Genomic DNA, 17590 nt, shown 5'->3' with positions numbered 1-17590 from the left:
TCAAATCCAAATTCCCGTTTTCTACACGTTCCTCGGTAGAGATTTGTGACTTCCGTGTGAATCTTTTATATATTTTCATCGTATCAAAGTATGCTTTGTAAAGAAAATGATGTAGAAACACCTTAACAGACAATAAAAAAACTGACCTAATTTTTCATCCGACATCTTGGGATGACCGTGAATGCAGTTACGGTCATCAGCTTTACCCCAGTGATAATTTAAATCGCTTTCTTACCCAAGCCTTTATATTAAGGCAAAGAGTTCTTAAAAATTATAAATCAACTCTAGCCGTAGAATTTATAAATCAATTTTAGCCGTAGAATTTATAAATCAATTTTAGCCGTAGAATTTATAAATCAATTCTGGCCGTAGAATTTATAAAAAACAATTCTAGCCGTATAATTAGAAATCAATTCTAACCGTAGAACTGTTCTAGAAGTAGAACTGACCAAATATTTGGTAAGTTCTAGCTAAAACTGTCTAAAACTGTTCTAGGGTAGAACTGTCAGGATCAGTTCTAGGTAGAACTGTCCAAATCAGTTCTAGCTAGAACAGTTCTCACCTAGAACTGACTAAAAGGTGTCAGGCTGACAGTTCTACGTACTGTTCTAGAACAGTTCTCCTGACAGATTTAATGAGAGGTTAGAAGTTATCTCCACTGTAGGTCGATGTAAAGGTCCTTTTCAGAAAGTTTATTACATCTGGATAATGAAAGATATAAAATCCCCTTTAATAATATGGTCAGAGAAATCACATGTTAACTACGATGTTTCGCAAGCTAATGTTGAATGTACACTATTTTTTTTATACTGGCGTTCTATTTAAATAACGTTATGATTGTATATTAACTTCCTCTGTTTAATACGTCATGTACGTGTCATGAATAGTGTACGTTTGAGTTTTATTATAGGTGAGCTGGGTCAATGATATTTGATCTTCACGTAGGGTTATACTTTGTTTGATTAACCTGTTCATGATAAAGTAAATATTTTCCCGTTATTGACAAAACTTACAAGTTATTTTGTACATTCAAAGTTTTTCTGGGACTTTCTTTTACTATTACTTCTCTAAATATTTTCTGTTGTTCAACATAACTGTCATCACTGACATTTTCTGCAAAAAAGTAAGATTAATTTATAATGTTACATATCAATCACAATTCTACAAAACGAACTATAGTGAAGGAAATATAGAACCTCCAATATTGGCGATGTCAGAAAGAACATGCATGTTTTTATTGATTTTGTATTTACATTGTATCATACATCTTTATTCGTTAAGTGTATACTCAATCGTGTTAATTTGTCTTTTGATTCAGTTAAGCTTTTTCAATTGATATTTTATTTTTGTCTTTCGATGTTTTGATGCTACACTATTGTTTCAGAAAAAGTTGAATAATTGGTACCTATTAAAACGTTTACTCTCGCTGCATTTGTTTGCATGTGTTCTAAGTCAGAAATCTGATGTTTAGAAGTTGCATTTGCTGATGTGTTTCATAAGTATTTATCGTTTCTCGTTTTCATATAGATAATACCGTTGGTTTTTTCCGTTTGAATGGTTTTACACTATTATTTTGGGGGGCTCTTTGTTACTTGTTGTTCAGTGTTGAAGCCCGTACTTTTACCTATAATGGTTTATTTTTATAAATTGTGACATGGACGGAGAGTTGTCTCATTGACACTCATGCCACATTTTTTTTGTATAGAGACAAGTCTAAACAAGAGACCAAATGACACAGAAATTAACAACTATTAGTCATCTTCCGACATTCAACAATAAGCAAAGCCCATACCACATAATCAGCTATAAAGGGCCCCGATATGACAATTGTAAAACAATTCAAACGAAAAAACTAACGGCCTATTCTGTGTACAATAAATGGACGAAAAACAAATATGTAACACATCAACAATTGAATTACAGGCATCCGACTTGGGACAATAACATGCATACAAAATGTGTGGGGATTTAACATGTTAGCGGGGTCCCAATCCTCCCTTAAGCGGGAACCTGGTGTAACAGTAAATCACAAGAATGAACTATAATAATCAGTTACCAAAGGCTTAAATCATCAGATGGATAAACATCTATCAACAACACAGAGAGGATGTGACCGGGTTCTTGTAAATCCCAACAACAAAAAGACACTAAGTACTGATATGAGAGTACTGACAGTTATTGACAGCTAATTCAAGGCCACTTACAACTAATATGTACCGATTATCTGGTTATCTGCATGTTGATATCGTAAAATATCAGCTGCGAGACATAATATGAAGCTTTTTGTCGAGTGAGCGTAGCGAACGAGATCAAAAAGCCTTCATATTATGTCAAGCAGCTGATATTTTACAATATCAATATGCAGATAATCTGATAATCAATTTATCGGGCTATATTTGTGTGTTTAAGAAGTGTTTTCTTTGTTTCACCAGCACACAAAAGATGACTTGATAAGTTCGGGTCAAAGTTATTAACGTCGGTTCAAACATTATGACGCCGCTGATATGTTCGGGTCAAAGTTATTAAGGCCGGGTCAACGTATTTGACGTCACAGAGACATAATACGGAATAATATTAAGAGCTGAACAGAGTGATATAGACAGTGGGACGACCGATAAATTACAAAATCATGCATCTAAGATTATATCTATTTAAACAAACAAAAAAAACTTTGCAAAGTTATAAGCTTGCAAATAACTAAAATATTTGGGTCAGTTTAGTATCAAATAAATCTTAAGGACTTTGGATCTGTAGAATCCTTGTTAAAATAAAATTGAGAAAGGAAATGGGGAATGTGTCAAAGCGACAACAACCCGACCATAGAGCAGACAACAGTCGAAGGCTACCAATGGGTATTCAATATAGCAAGAAACGCCCGAAAGTTTACCTTGAATAAAAAAAAAGGAAATTTTAATAAGAGGGTATGGTACGTTTGGCCTGTTGTTAAGATCAAAGTAAAACTGAGAATCGAATTGGGGAATATGTCAAAGAGAAAATAACCAGACCATAGACAGATAGAGCACACAACAGCCGAAACATGTTTTACTTAGTCGTATTGTTGCGACTGTCCCAAGTCAGGAGCCTCTAGACTTTGTAAGTCTTGTATGTTTTATTTCATTTTAGTTTATTTCTATGTTTTTTAATTTATTTTGTTTAATTCTGAAAAAGGATGGAAGTCCAATATACGGAATTTAGGGTGTTTTGGGTGGGAAAAACAAGGAATCTCCCTAGAAGGACATATAAAAAAAAAAAATGTTTTTCGTGACTGTTGCAATTCATACTACATTTTCCGTCAAAAATGAAATTGGTTTAGAGTGTCCTCATTATACATGTTATATAAAAAAAAAAAATTTTTTAATGACAAAATTGTAATATCTCTAAATTGTACCGATATAGCTCCTTATTAAAAATATTATGGTCAAGTAGACCGGTGGCTCAATCAGTAGAGCATAGAACTACGAATGAAATATTGTTGTCAAGGTAGTGTTCGAATCTCGCTCAGACTTTTTGCATTTTTTGTGTTGTTATATTAAATTTAAATGTTTCTATGATCATATTTTGTCGGATGTTTGCTTTATTCATAGAGCCATTCTGGTTCATTTTGACTATATAGTATAAATCATTTTATTAAACAAAAATACTGTATCGCTTAATGTGTGCATTCTACACTTACTCTCTATTCATGTGTTTACATTTATAACATACATGCAAGGAACAACTGCTGTCAAACTGAAGTAGGTGCCTATACATAACCAATAACACGATAATTGATTCTAAAGCAATGCATCCCAAATGGTGCATGTGTAATAAACACATAACATAAAGTAAGGCCATTGTATACAAGTTTCAAAACAACACAAACAATTTTTCGAAACTTTTTTTGAACATGGTATAATATGTAACAAATGCAGTCAACAGCAATCAGTTTTGTCGCCAATTCACTAACTGTGCAGATACTAGTACTAAAATTCTTATCACCGTCCCTTCACCGGTGTCTAAGTCATCAGAAAATAAGACAACACAACAGAACAAATCGATTACACTACAAATCGTGATTGTATAGGTAAAACATCAAGAAGCTGTTGCATCTGTATCACAACGAAGGGCCGATTTGTTAAAATGCCAGAAAAGGCCATATAACATGTGTTAGTAACACAAGGTGTTCTATGGCCAGCTGATGTAAGATGTTTTCTGGTTAATATATATATTATCTTATCTTATAGACGATAAAACATTAAAAGACCAGGACAAATACAGATATACATATATTCAGAATGAGAAAAACAACATCCCGTTAACATTAAAACCGCATGATAAAAGTCGAAGAACGACGTGAATGGCAAACAAATTTCTACAAAACTCTACATAGACCAAAGATCAACACAAAACACACTAAAACTATATGTGTCATCTTGTGTGCCCACGGACGGTTAAGCTCAATCTGTTTCAATGGTTACACCCGAGTGTCGTACGTGGAAATATTTTGGTGACATGTACTCTTAAAATTATGAATAAGTACTGGCGACTGAAATAGACACAAAATATTTTTTTATAGCACCGTATCGCGAATAATGTTATCTTTAAACTTAGTCGTGACACAACTCAATAGCAACATCTTTTGTAGTTTAAGATTTTTAGTGACTATACATGTACATGTTTAGGATCAGATCAGAAAATTTCCAATTAATTTGTGTTCCATTTCTGTTTGTAACATAGTGATACTTTTGATTCGCATGGCACGGGTTACATGTTGATAAGACAACCGAACTGAACTCTTTTTTGGAGTTTCCCTAGCGTTTGTTTAAAAGCATAAAAATCGGTAAACTACTTTGCCCCTTATGTTTCTTTTAGACATACAGATAAAATAGCAGCCGACTTAATTAAGTCAAGAAATCAAAGACACGGCTATCAAAGGTTGTGCTCTATGAACTATTGTTTGTCCGTGGGTGTTTTCCTTTTTTGGCCATGACGTTTTAAATTCAAAGAACATAACAGAAGAAAGAACCATCAGCAGTGGGATAAAAATGCTAGCCCTAGCTTAGATATTAAATCAATTATACAGACCAGACTGTATCATTGTGTATGGCACAACTACCACGACAATCGGAAATATTCCACAGACTACAGTTATGTGATCATGGCTAGTGTATTCTGTCTAACAGGGATGGGTTTTTTCTTGACTTTTATTTAAAGATATTTTGAGTTGAAAGCAGCAGGACAAGACGGTATTTTTTCAATACAGGGTTCTTTTGATATTTGTCCTAGAAATGCTCTGATGTTTCAGTTATTTTATGTCCCCCATTTATAAATTGATATTGACAAATTGTATTTTGCAATGACGAAATGTTTTGAAATTAATGTCCAATGATGTTGGATAAAAGCTCGCTATATGTAGTTCACAAACATTTCATAACCCCTGTTTTGCACAACACGTTAAACGTCCGAAGTTTAACATTCATATTCGCAATGTTATTAGCTCACCTGGCCCAAAGGGCCAAGTGAGCTTTTCCATCACTGGTTATTATCTTGAATATTATTATAGATAGAGATAAACTGTTAACAGCAATTATGTTCAGCAAAGTAAGATTAACAAATAAGTCGAATGACCAAAATGGTCAATTGACCCCTTTAGGAGTAATTGCCCTTCATAGTAATTTTTTACAATTTTTCGTAAAGTTTTGTAATCTTTTACAAACATCTTCTCCTCTGAAACTTTTGGGTCAAATTTAACCAAACTTAGTTACAATCATTATTAGGGTCACTTGTTTAAAAGATGTGTGCGGTGACCTGGCCAACCAACCAAGATGACCGCCATGGCTAAAAATAGAACATAGCAGTAAAATGTAGATTTTGGCTTATAACTCTGAAACCAAAGCATTTAGAGCAAATCTGACATGATGTTGAATTGTTTATGAAGTCAATGTCTGCCCTGAAATTTTCAGATGAATTTGACAACTGAGTGTTGGGTTGCTAGCCCCCCCCCCCCCCCCCCCCCCCTCCTCCTATTGGTAATTTAAAAAGAAATTTTGCCGTTTTTTGGTTATTATCTTGAATACTATTATAGATAGAGATAAACTGTAAACAGCAATAATGTTCAGCAAAGTAAGATCTAAATATAAGTCAACATGATCAAAATGGTCAGTTGAGCCCTTAAGGAGTTATTGCCCATTATAGTCAATTTTTAACAATTTTCACTAATTTGGTAAATTTTGGTAAATTTTTACAAAATATTTTCCTCTGTATCTAAAGGGCCAAGTTTATTTTAGATAGAGAAAATTGTAAGAATGTTCAGTAAAGTCAGATCTACAAACACATCACCATCCCAAAAACACACTTTTGTCATGAATCCATCTGTGTCCTTTATTTTATATGCACAAAGACTATGAATCCATCTGTGTCCTTTGTTTAATATGCACATAGACCAAGGTGAGCGACACAGGCTCTTTAGAGCCTCTAGTTATAGAATTCGTGGCTTAAGAATTTTGTCGTGTTCTTTAAACACTATGGACCAATACTGACATTGGAGATTTGCTAAACCTTCCACTTACGAACATACATTATTCCAGCCAAGGGTCAGAACATCGTAATAATGTTTCCACATTACAAAAGTCATTTGACGTCTAAATTACTGATTTAAGTTACGTATAATTAGTGATATGTTATATTATCCTGCATAGAAAAAAAATATCTTGCGTCACTTGTCAGTTTGGGATTGAATAACCGAAAATTTCTCCATTTTCAAACGAATAAAATGTTGTTTTATCATAAAACCTATATTTTCAAAGTTGTTAGTTTATCTTAAAATGATTTATACAAAATAATTTAATAGAAATCGTCATGACATTATAAAAATTATAAAAATTATAAAAATTCAGTTATAATAGATATAGGAAGATGTGGTGTGAGTGCAAATGAGACAACTCTCCATCCAAATAACAATTTAAAAATTAAACCATTATAGGTTAAAGTACGGCCTTCAACACGGAGCCTTGGCTCACACCGAACAACAAGCTATAAATGGCCCAAAATTACTAGTGTAAAACCATTCAAACGGGAAAACCAGCGGTCTAATCTATATAAACAAAACGAGAATCGAGAAACACGTATATATTACATAAACAAACGACAACTACTGTACATCAGATTCCTGACTTAGGACAGGTGCAAACATTTGCAGCGGGATTAAACGTTTTAATGGGCCCAAACCTTCTCCCTTTTTCTGAAACAATAGCATAACATCACAACATAGAAAAACATACGATAAAATATCAATTGGCAGACTTAACTCAATCAAAAAACGTATGATTACACAATGAACGAATAAATTTGATCTGCGATATCTGAATACAAATGCACAGTTAATTAAATATTAGAGACAAACATTCATGACCAAAAGGCTAACAAACAAATTCAAACACACTGAGAAATATTTAACCAATCAATGTTCACTTTAGAAAAAAAACGTTTTTTTATAATCTTGAAGTTTATACAAATGTTGTAAGAATAAGTGAAAAATTGAAGATAATACAAATAATCAAAGCTGGTATACAGACAATATAAGTATGTTTTGAAATAATTTCTGTTGTCTGTTTTGCATGTACCGAATTCAACATACATAGCAAAAACTTAAGTTTTCACTTTCATTGAGGTGTTTTAGATGGTTATATTAATAAATACATATTGGTTCATAATTTTCTATAAATTTTGTTAAGTTTTGACAGACTTTGTCCTTATTACTTGAAATAAACAAATCATTTAAATTTTAAAACTACTCCCCTTTTTGTAAAGTCGCATACGTGTGTCCGGATATCTCATTTAATGATGGGTTTCCACTATTTAGTGGCAAATTCATTAAAGAAGAAAATGAATTCAAGTTTTTAAGCATTCTACAGTAGAAAGGGTATTTGAATTGGAATTAGATATTCAATGTTGTTTTTCCTTGAAAACGACATGTGACCTTTGATCATGATTTCTGAAAAACTGCACAATATTTTCTTTTGATGACCAGAAGAATCCCAAAGTACACATATTTCCGTATCCAATGATATATGATATAGCCGTATAACATTTTTGACGATTAAATTTCATAAATCAGACTTTGGTCACCGGCCTATGTAGCACTGACACGTTTTACAGAACTTGCAAATAACATGGTTTGGTATTTCACAGTGCATCTATAGTGCACGTGCCATATTTAAGAAGGTTTATATCTGTTACAACTATTTGGAAAGACCAACATACATGTATCATTTTCTACAAGTTTTATGTCTGTAACAATTTTAAGGAAAGACCACCATACATGTATCATTTAATAAAAGGTTGATACATATTTTCCATACATCCGTGATACGCTATTTACATGACATCAAGTTACTAATAAGTTTTGGTGATCAAAGTCTGTTTTTGTAATATATGGTTGTTGTCATGTTTTGCTTTGTTTTTAGGTTATAAACCACAATTAATCTTCTTACGTGATTAAAGTGTTTATTACATTGACGTTTAATTGCAGTAAGCCCTCCGTGACTAAAGCTTATGAACCGCAAAACAAAAGAGCTCTGTTTTTTTTTGCTTTCAGTTTGACAACTATATATGAAGATTTGTCATGTCATGAAATAGATGTAAATCGCAATACTTGTTTATTTCAGCTAGTACAGGCTTCGTCGTACACTTTCTATTTATTTATATGTTTATGTATGTTTATATAGAGTTAAATGACTGTCGACATTTTTTGCTGGTCACTGCGATGGTTAATTAGATGGCGTCTAGACTTAAACATGCACTAAATGTTGATATATATTATCGAGCCCATGCATTGACAATTGTTTATTTAAGACTTTCTATACATTGGATATACTTTTTAGTATGTTATACAAGAAATATTAAAATTTGAATCAAAACAGTGAACATGAATTTGACAGCTTGTGCCTCTTTAAAGTAGTTGTTATTGAAAGTTTTGTAGTATTTTTTTATCACTAGATTAATAATTGGGTATATTGCATAAAAATAAACTACTGAAAATGCACTTTATACAATAATTAACATTAAGTTATCCGTCTTGACTACAAAAAAAGTTATATTTCTGCTAAAAATAAAATTTTTAATTTCTCTGAGGTATGTGAAATAAATGTTTATTCAGGCTTTGGTTCTTTTACGTCCTTTCGTTTTCAGCGTTGAAGATATATGGCGTTTCATAGTACGACCTTTGCATATAGTCTTTACCAGTACTTATATTAATGGGATAGTTGACACATTTAAAACATTTTTTTCAATAATATTACTTTCCATATAGCTATATAAGTTCTACTTTTTCAAACATATATATTTGAATGTTTAGTGCAAATTTGCGAAATGATAGAAAATATACATTCTTTGAATCCAAATACATCCTGAATAAGAAGTTGATGGTTTTATTAAAAAAAAGTCTTAGTCCATATTTTAGTGTGATATCGTTCCTTACAATTTTCTACAAGTTGCAAATACACATTGAAAACTTAGTTAATACAAAATCGTGTCATAAAAAAAAATATTAAGTAACTACATCCTGATATTTTATTTTGTTCATCCTGCATCACATTTAAATAATGACAAATTTCAGAGTTTTCATTCCTGAAGAGGAGGATTTGTTTCCAAAAATATTACACTTATGTTACTGGGGGCTCGGGTGTCTTCCTTCTACTTGGTTTTTGAAGTAGCAGATAACGCTGGTCTAGATCTTTGATGAAATGTGCAAGTTTTGAGAGTACTATGAAATCTATGTGTAAGACTTTTGATGTTAATATAGAAAACATGTTTTATCATAATAACGGTTATAATAGTCCAAGTACACCATATCTGTGTTTGAAAAAAATCAGCGTTGTTAAATAAGGGGAGATAACTCAGAGAACGTATTTTTATAATAAAGAGTGTTTTGAATTTACCTTTGTAGTAAAAAAAACAAGTTCGGTGAACCCCCTTTCTGTCTCATATGTGAACGCATACTATCAGAGCAATATTCTCACATTTTATCTTAAAATTCTAAAATGCAGTTTTCTTTTATCACACATAATTTGATCTTCCATACATAATCTATACAAATTCTGACAATTTTGCACATCCTGTAGCGTGAAAAAAAGTCCGGTGACTCATACTTTTACTAAATCCTACAATTTCATTTCCAACTTGAGTAATTCTTTATATTTATCAATACACACCTAAATATATTCGTTGGTTATTTGTTGGTATGTATATAAATATATTGGCGAGGAAAAATATGTTCTACTTACCAACATCTATTTCAGGAGTCACTTTCACTTGCTTGTTGCTTATTTGAATTTGATCGTTGAGTTTCTTTTCATCCTGAAACAGAAAGCTATTTGATTCAATTACAAAGCAAGCGGAACTTAACGAAAAGTTCTCTTTGATTATGATGTTTACTGTAAATTTCATTTCGAAATGAATACATGATCATTATTGATACAAAGATTCAAATCTCATCAAAAATACTAAGTTTAGTAAGTAAGATTCTTCACGTCTTCCTAAATACACACGAGAGACAAGAAATATCAGTCATAGATCTTTAAAAAATACAGAAAAGTAGTTTGATCTGAGAATATTTTAATGTGTATCATATCCTTCAACCTGAGACTTTCTTTCCGTTTTGAGTTGCCTCATTTCTGTTATCCTGGCTTGTTTTATTCAATAAGATACAAGATTTGAACAACAGTGGACTATTCGTGATACAGTTGTTTCTTTCGGTAAATACAAAAGAGTGTTGTCACTTTGCAGATGGAAGTGAGTTTTTGAGCAGCAGCAAACTAGTTTAAACTCCTTGTTTTTGATATTTCCGGTGCCAATTTTTGTTGATGTGTTTAAATAAAGGATAATGACCTTTATCACAGTATTTGTGTATTGACTTTCTTTATGTGTCCTGTTTTGAAATACTAAATAATCCTGAAGTCAACTCACTGCAAGGCAAGGGTAAGCAAACAATTATCCATAAATTTTCATACCAAAGATAAAACGTGATTAAGTATGTTTAAATTGTAACAAACACAAGTACATGAAGTAGTCAAATTGATATAAACAGAGTTGGATCTTTACAGAATACAGAAAAAAAACTGCAGTATGTCTCTGAAAGGTGTCGATTCAAACGATAAGTTGGTAGTTAATGGTATCAGAGAAAAAAAACCCAGCTCAGTTAACTTTGTTAATTTTGGAAAATCAATTGTACAAATTACCATAAAAGAAGGATGAAAGATACCAGAAAGACAGTCAGACTCAAAGATCGAAAATAAACTGACAACGCCATGGCCAATAATAAAAAGACAAACAGACAAACAAAAGTTCCATAGACATAACATGGAAAATTAAAGACTAAGCAATACGAACCCCACCAAAAACTGGGGGTCATATCAGGTGCTCCGGAATAAAAAGCAGATACTGCTCCACATGTGGGACCCGTCGTGTTGCTTATGTTATTACAAATCCAGTAAAAAGTCTAATTCAGTAGGCCACATTTGTGAAAAGGGAAGGGTATTGCAGTTAAGACAGAGGGAACATATCGGTTATACCGTAACTGTCACCCAACTCGTAATGGCATTCGTAAAATGTACGAAGGGATGAATTTTTACTTCACATAAAAGACGCTTCATACGACCTTGACAATCGTTATATTGTTGCACAAACAATAAGATTTGGTCAAATTGTTCCTGGCTCAGTTAAAAGATGTTATATAAATGGGATAGAAATATAAAACAATGAGCAAATTGCTGAAATTTCATGATACCGAACTTTAATATATTCAATACAGGTTTATTCACACATAGTTGGGGAATCAAATAAAATTATTTGAAAGGTGCTTTAAGAACAATATGTCAGTAAGCAATGGAACAAGAGATAAAACTTCATTAGAAAAGAAGTTTAAGCTTTTGGAATATTGAAAAAAACATTACAAGTGATGTTGCATTCAAATATGTGTATAAAAAAAAATAAAAAAATACGTACTTATCAAGCTAGAAAGGCAGCCTCGTAAATTTAAATGGAATATTATAAACTGCAAATTTAAAGCACAGACCTGAATTCATGGAAAACAAATTTACACATGTTGTCAACATATACTCATTTGATTAGAAATGTTGTATGCATTGCATTTGTTTTAGTTCGCAATGCTTTCCTAAAGTTTGGAAGCATTTGATACTTGAGTTTTCTGCAAATGTCGACCGTTCTATAAAATATGACTTATTGACCTCGCTTTAAAAGTAAACCCAACGCACACAAATTTAATTTGTCAGAAAAATGCATTGTAAAGCGTATAAAAACAAATGCAGATGGTTGCCAAAAAGCATTTTGTACAAGAGATTTGATTCAGAAAAATAAATGACAAAATTTTACTCTACATTTTGTTAAAACGCAATGGAAATGATACTATGTTTACCTGAAATTTGTTTGCATCGCTCATTTGTTACAGCTTGTTTCAAAGAGTATGATAAACAATTCAACTATCATTTGAATATATATATTCCGTTGACGTTGCTAATGACTGGACAGTTTTCCTCTCACAATGGTGAGAGCCCCTGATCTCTCAATTTTTGTAATATTATGCAGACATTTATTTAATATTTAGATACAAACGTGACTAAAGGAAATTTAGTTATACGTCCTGACTTTTATGTTTATGGAGCGCCCAAAGAGCCAGTTGGATATTTAAAATGTAAAAAGAAACCCAACCTGAGATTGTTTAAATGAGGGTGAGACCCCCTGGTCTTTCAATGTCCATATAATCTAACTAAATCATAGACTCTGTATATAAAGGTTGTATAAGAAGGACTTTCCAGAATAATGTCATCTTCGATATCTAAGGAGGGCATAGATTGTCACTTTTCAGCTAATAATTGTCAAAATTTTAGGACAAATAGCACAGGGCAATGGTGAGAGCCTCCTTATCTCTCAATCTTTCTAATAGGTAGATACAAATGTGACAAAAAGGAATAGGGGTACACTTCCTGTCTTTCATGTTTACGGAGCGCCCAAAGAGTCTGTAAGATATTCAAAATATATAGTGAAAACCAATCTGAGACCATTTAAATAAGGATGGACCCCCCTGTTCTTTCAATGTCCATCAAATTCAATTAAATCATATACTCTGTATATATAAAGGTTGTATTAGAAGAATGCCCCAGAATAATGTCATCTTCGATATCTACGGAGGGCATAGATTGTCACTTTTCAGCTAAAATTTTAATCAAAATTTTAGGACAAAGAGCACAGGGCAATGGTGAGAGCCCCTGAACTCTCATTCTTTCTAATATTATGCAGATATTTATTTAATAGGTAAATAAAAACGAGACTAAACGAATTTGGGTACACTTCCTGTCTTCTATGTTTATGGAGCGCCCAAAGAGCCAGTTTGATATTCATAATAGTGAAAACCTACCTGAGACCGCTTAAATGAGGGTAAGAACCCCTTGTCTTTCAATGTCCATAAAATTCAAGTACATCATAGACTAGGTATATATAAAGGTTGTATTAGAAGGATATCCCTGAATAATGTCATCTTCGATAACTACAGAGGGCATAGATTGTCATTTTTCAGCTAAAAATTGTTAACATTTTAGGACAAAGGTCACAGGGCAATTGTGAGAGCCCCCTGATCGTTCAACCTTTCTTACATTCATTTAATAGGTAAGTACAAAAGTGACTAAAAGGAATTTGAGTACAATTCCTGTCTTCCAAGTTTAAGGAGCACCTTAAGAGCCAGTTAGATATTCAAAATATATAGTCAAAACCTACCCGAGACCGCTTAAATGAGGGTGAGACCCCCCGGTCTTTCAATGTCCATAAAATTCAACAAAAAATAGTTGATTCTGTATATATAAAGGTTGTGTAAGGAGGATTTTCCAGAATAATGTCATCTTCGATATTTACGGAGGACATAGATTGTCACTTTTCAGCTCAAAATAATTGTCAAAATTTTAGAACAAAGAGCACAGGGCAATTGTGAGAGCCCCCTGATCTCTTGATATTTCTAATATTATGTTGACATTTTTTAAATAGGGAAATAAAAACGTGACTAAACGGAATTCAAGTACACTTCCTGTCTTTCATGTTTACGGAGCGCCCAAAGAGCTAGTTGGATATTCAAAATATATAGTGAAAACCAACTTGAGACCGCTTAAATGAGGATGAGACCCCCCTGGTCTATGAATGTCCATCAAATTCAAGTAAATAATAAACTCTCTATATATAAAGGTTGTTTTAGAAGGATTTTCCAGAATAATGTCATCTTCGATATCTACGGAGGGCATAGATTGTCACTTTTCAGCTAAACATTGTCAACATTTTAGGACAGAGGGCACAGGGCAATGGTGAGAGCCCCTTCATCACTCAATCTTTCTTATATTATGCAGACATTGAGTTAATAGGTAAATACAAACGTGACTTTAAGGAATTCAAGTACACGTCCTGTCTTCCATGTTTACGGAGCGCCAAAAGAGCCAGTTTGATATTCAAAATATATAGTGAAAACCCACCTGAGACCGCTTAAATGAGGGTAAGACCCCCTGGTCTTTCAATGTCCATGAAATTCAACTAAATCATAGACTCTGTATATATGAAGGTTGTAATAGAAGGATTTTCTAGAATAATGTCATCTTCGATATCTACGGAGGGCATAGATTGTAACTTTTCAGCTAATATTGTCAAAATGTTAGGACAAAGGGCACATAGCATAGTGAGAGACCCCTGATCTCTCAATCTTTCTTATATTTTGGAGACATTAAGATAATATGTAGATACACACGTGACTAAAAGGAATGTGGGTAAACTACCTGTCTTCCATGCTAAAGAATCGCCCAAAGAGCCAGTTGCATATTCAAAATATATAGTGAAAACCTACCTGAGACCGCTTAAATGAGGGTGAGACCCCCCTAGTATTTCAATGTCCATAAAATTCAATTAAAAAAAAAAACTCTGTATATATCAAGGTTGTATTTGATGGATTTCTTAGAATAACGTCATCTTCTTTATCTTTGGAGGGCATAGATTGCAACTTTTAAGCTAAAAATTGTCAAAATTTTAGGACAAAGAGCACAAGGCACTGGTGAGAGCCCCCTGATCTCTTAATCTTTTTAATATTCTGCAGACATATAGTTAATAGGTAGATACAAACGTGACTGAAAGGAATTTGGGTACACTTCCTGTCTTCCATGTTTTTGGAGCGCCCAAAGAGACAGTTGGATATTCAAAATATATAGTGAAAACCTACATGAGACCGCTTAAATGAGGGTGAGACCCCCCTGTTCTTCCAATGTCCAAAAAATTAAACTAAATCATAGACTCTGAATATATAATGGTTGTATAAGAAGGATTATCCAGAATAATGTCATCTTCGATATCTACGGAGGGCACAGATTGTCACTTTTCAGTTAAAAAGTGTCAAAATTTTAGGACAAGGGCACAGAGCAATGATGAGAGCCCCTGATCTCTCAATTTTTCTAATATTATGCAGACATTTAGTTAATGAATATGGGTACACTTCCTGTCTACTATGTTTACGAAGCGAAATCTAAGCCCTAAGTCGTCGAATTTTATAGACATTTAAACAACAGGGTGTCTCACCGTCATTTAAGCGGTCTCAGGTTGGTTTTCGCTCTATATTTTGAATATCCAACTGCCATTTTGGGCCCTCCTCAAGCTTAGAAGACAGAAAGTGTACCTACATTACTTTTAGTCAAGTTTGTATCTACCTATTAACTAACTGTCTGTTTAATGTCAGGCAGATTGAGAAATATGGGGGCTCTCACCATTGCCATGTGCCCTTTGTCCTGACATTTAACATTTTTTAACTGAAAAGTTACAATCTAAGCCCTCCGTAGATATCGGAGATGACATTATTCAGGGAAATCATTTCGATACAATCTTTATATATACAGAGTCTATGAAGTCGTCGAATTTTTATTGACATTTAAAGAATAAGGGGGTCTCACCGTCATTAAGCGATCTCAGGTAGGTTTTCGCTCTATATTTTGAAATATCCAACTGGCACTTTGGGCGCTCCGTAAGCATAGAAGACAGGAAGCGTTACCACAATTTTTTAAGTCACGTTTGTATCTACCTATTAACTAACTATTTGTTTAATATCAGGCATATTGAGAAATTTTGAGGTCTCACCATTGTCCTACAATTTTTATTTTTTTTAACTGGAAAGTGACAATCTAAGCCCTCCGTAGATATCGAAGATGACATTCGTCAGGGATTCATTTCTATACAATCTTTATATACAGAGTCTATGAAGTCGTCAAATTTTGAAGAACAAGGGGATCTCACTGTCATTCAAGCGGTCTAAGGTTAGTTTTCGAACTATATTTTGAATATCCAACTGGCACTTTGGGCCCTCCGTTTACATAGAAGACTGGAAGTGTGCCCATATTCCTTTTAGTCACGTTTGTATCTACCCATTAACTAACTGTCTCCTTAATGGCAGGCAGATTGAGAAATATGGGGCTCTCACCCTTGTCCTGTGCCCTTTGTACTTAAATGTTGACATTTTTTTGCTGAAAAGTGACAATCTAAGCCCTCCGTATATATCGTAGATGACATTATTCAGGTAAATCCTTTCGATAAAATCTTTATATATACAGAGTTTATGAAGTCGTCGAATTTTATGGACATTTAAAGAACAGGGGGTCTCACCGTCATTTAAGTGGTCTCAGGTATGTTTTCGCTCTATCCAACTGGCACTTTGGGCAGACATGGAAGACAGGAAGTGTACCAACATTCCTTTTAGTCACGTTTGTATCTACCTTTTAACTAACTCTCTGCTATATATCAGGCAGATTGAGAAATATGGGGTTCTTACCATTGCCCTGTGCCCTTTGTTCTGAAATTTTGACACTTAAAGCTTAAAAGTGACTATCTAAGCCCTCCGTAGATATCGAAGATGACATTATTCAGGGAAATCCTTTCGAGACATTCTTTATATATACAGTCTATGAATTCGTCGAATTTAATGAACATTTAAAGAACTAGTGGGTCTCACAGTCATTTAAGCGGTCTCAGGTATGTTTTTACTATATATTTCTTTTTTGGGGCTTTCCATATATATTTCTATTTATATTTCTAAATGTTTTTAGAGTGATCGGTTTTGTTTTTGTTGTCGTTTTATTGTTAAAAATATAAATTGAAAAAAGACAAATATGCATCTTACATAAGCATTGATAAGGGGTAAATATTCGAGGACAACGAGAGTTAAAGGTGTCATAAAACGATTGTTTATGTATCTTTTCACTCCGTTCAGCAATGAAATTCATGCATTCAATGTTAAAAGATATTATATTTTTTTAATGATTTTTCAACAAAATTTCAATACCGAACCGACTACTAGCAGCCGGTTGGATAATGAATGTCAAATTTTGAATAACGAACCGGCTGTTAACTTCAATTCCATAAGAAAACTGCTTAAAATTTAATTTTGCTAATATGCTTTTATATTTCTATTGTGCTACCTCGAACGATAATTTGTAATCAGTCATATGCATATACACTCCTGCATGCAAAATATACCTTCGGTAAAAGTTTTAAATTTTCTGTCGAACATTCGAACAATTGGTTTATG

The 17590-nt window shown here is 33.2% G+C and overlaps 1 protein-coding gene across 1 annotated transcript in view; it reads right to left on the bottom strand.

Annotated features, from left to right (window-relative positions):
- Positions 1 to 1009: 1009 nt before the first annotated feature.
- The window catches only part of LOC134727837 (probable serine/threonine-protein kinase roco6), a 73790-nt gene continuing 57209 nt past the window's right edge, over positions 1010 to 17590 (bottom strand). The window contains exons 6-7 of the mRNA XM_063592229.1: positions 10263 to 10335; positions 1010 to 1113 (exon numbers count right to left, since the gene is read on the bottom strand). Of these exons, the coding sequence (XP_063448299.1) occupies positions 1010 to 1113; positions 10263 to 10335 (177 nt within the window). The remainder of the gene's footprint in view (positions 1114 to 10262; positions 10336 to 17590) is intronic.

Source organism: Mytilus trossulus, chromosome 8, assembly GCF_036588685.1.
Source record: "Mytilus trossulus isolate FHL-02 chromosome 8, PNRI_Mtr1.1.1.hap1, whole genome shotgun sequence".
NCBI classification, from domain to species: domain Eukaryota; kingdom Metazoa; phylum Mollusca; class Bivalvia; order Mytilida; family Mytilidae; genus Mytilus; species Mytilus trossulus.
This window is presented reverse-complemented; position numbering and strand designations above follow the sequence as displayed.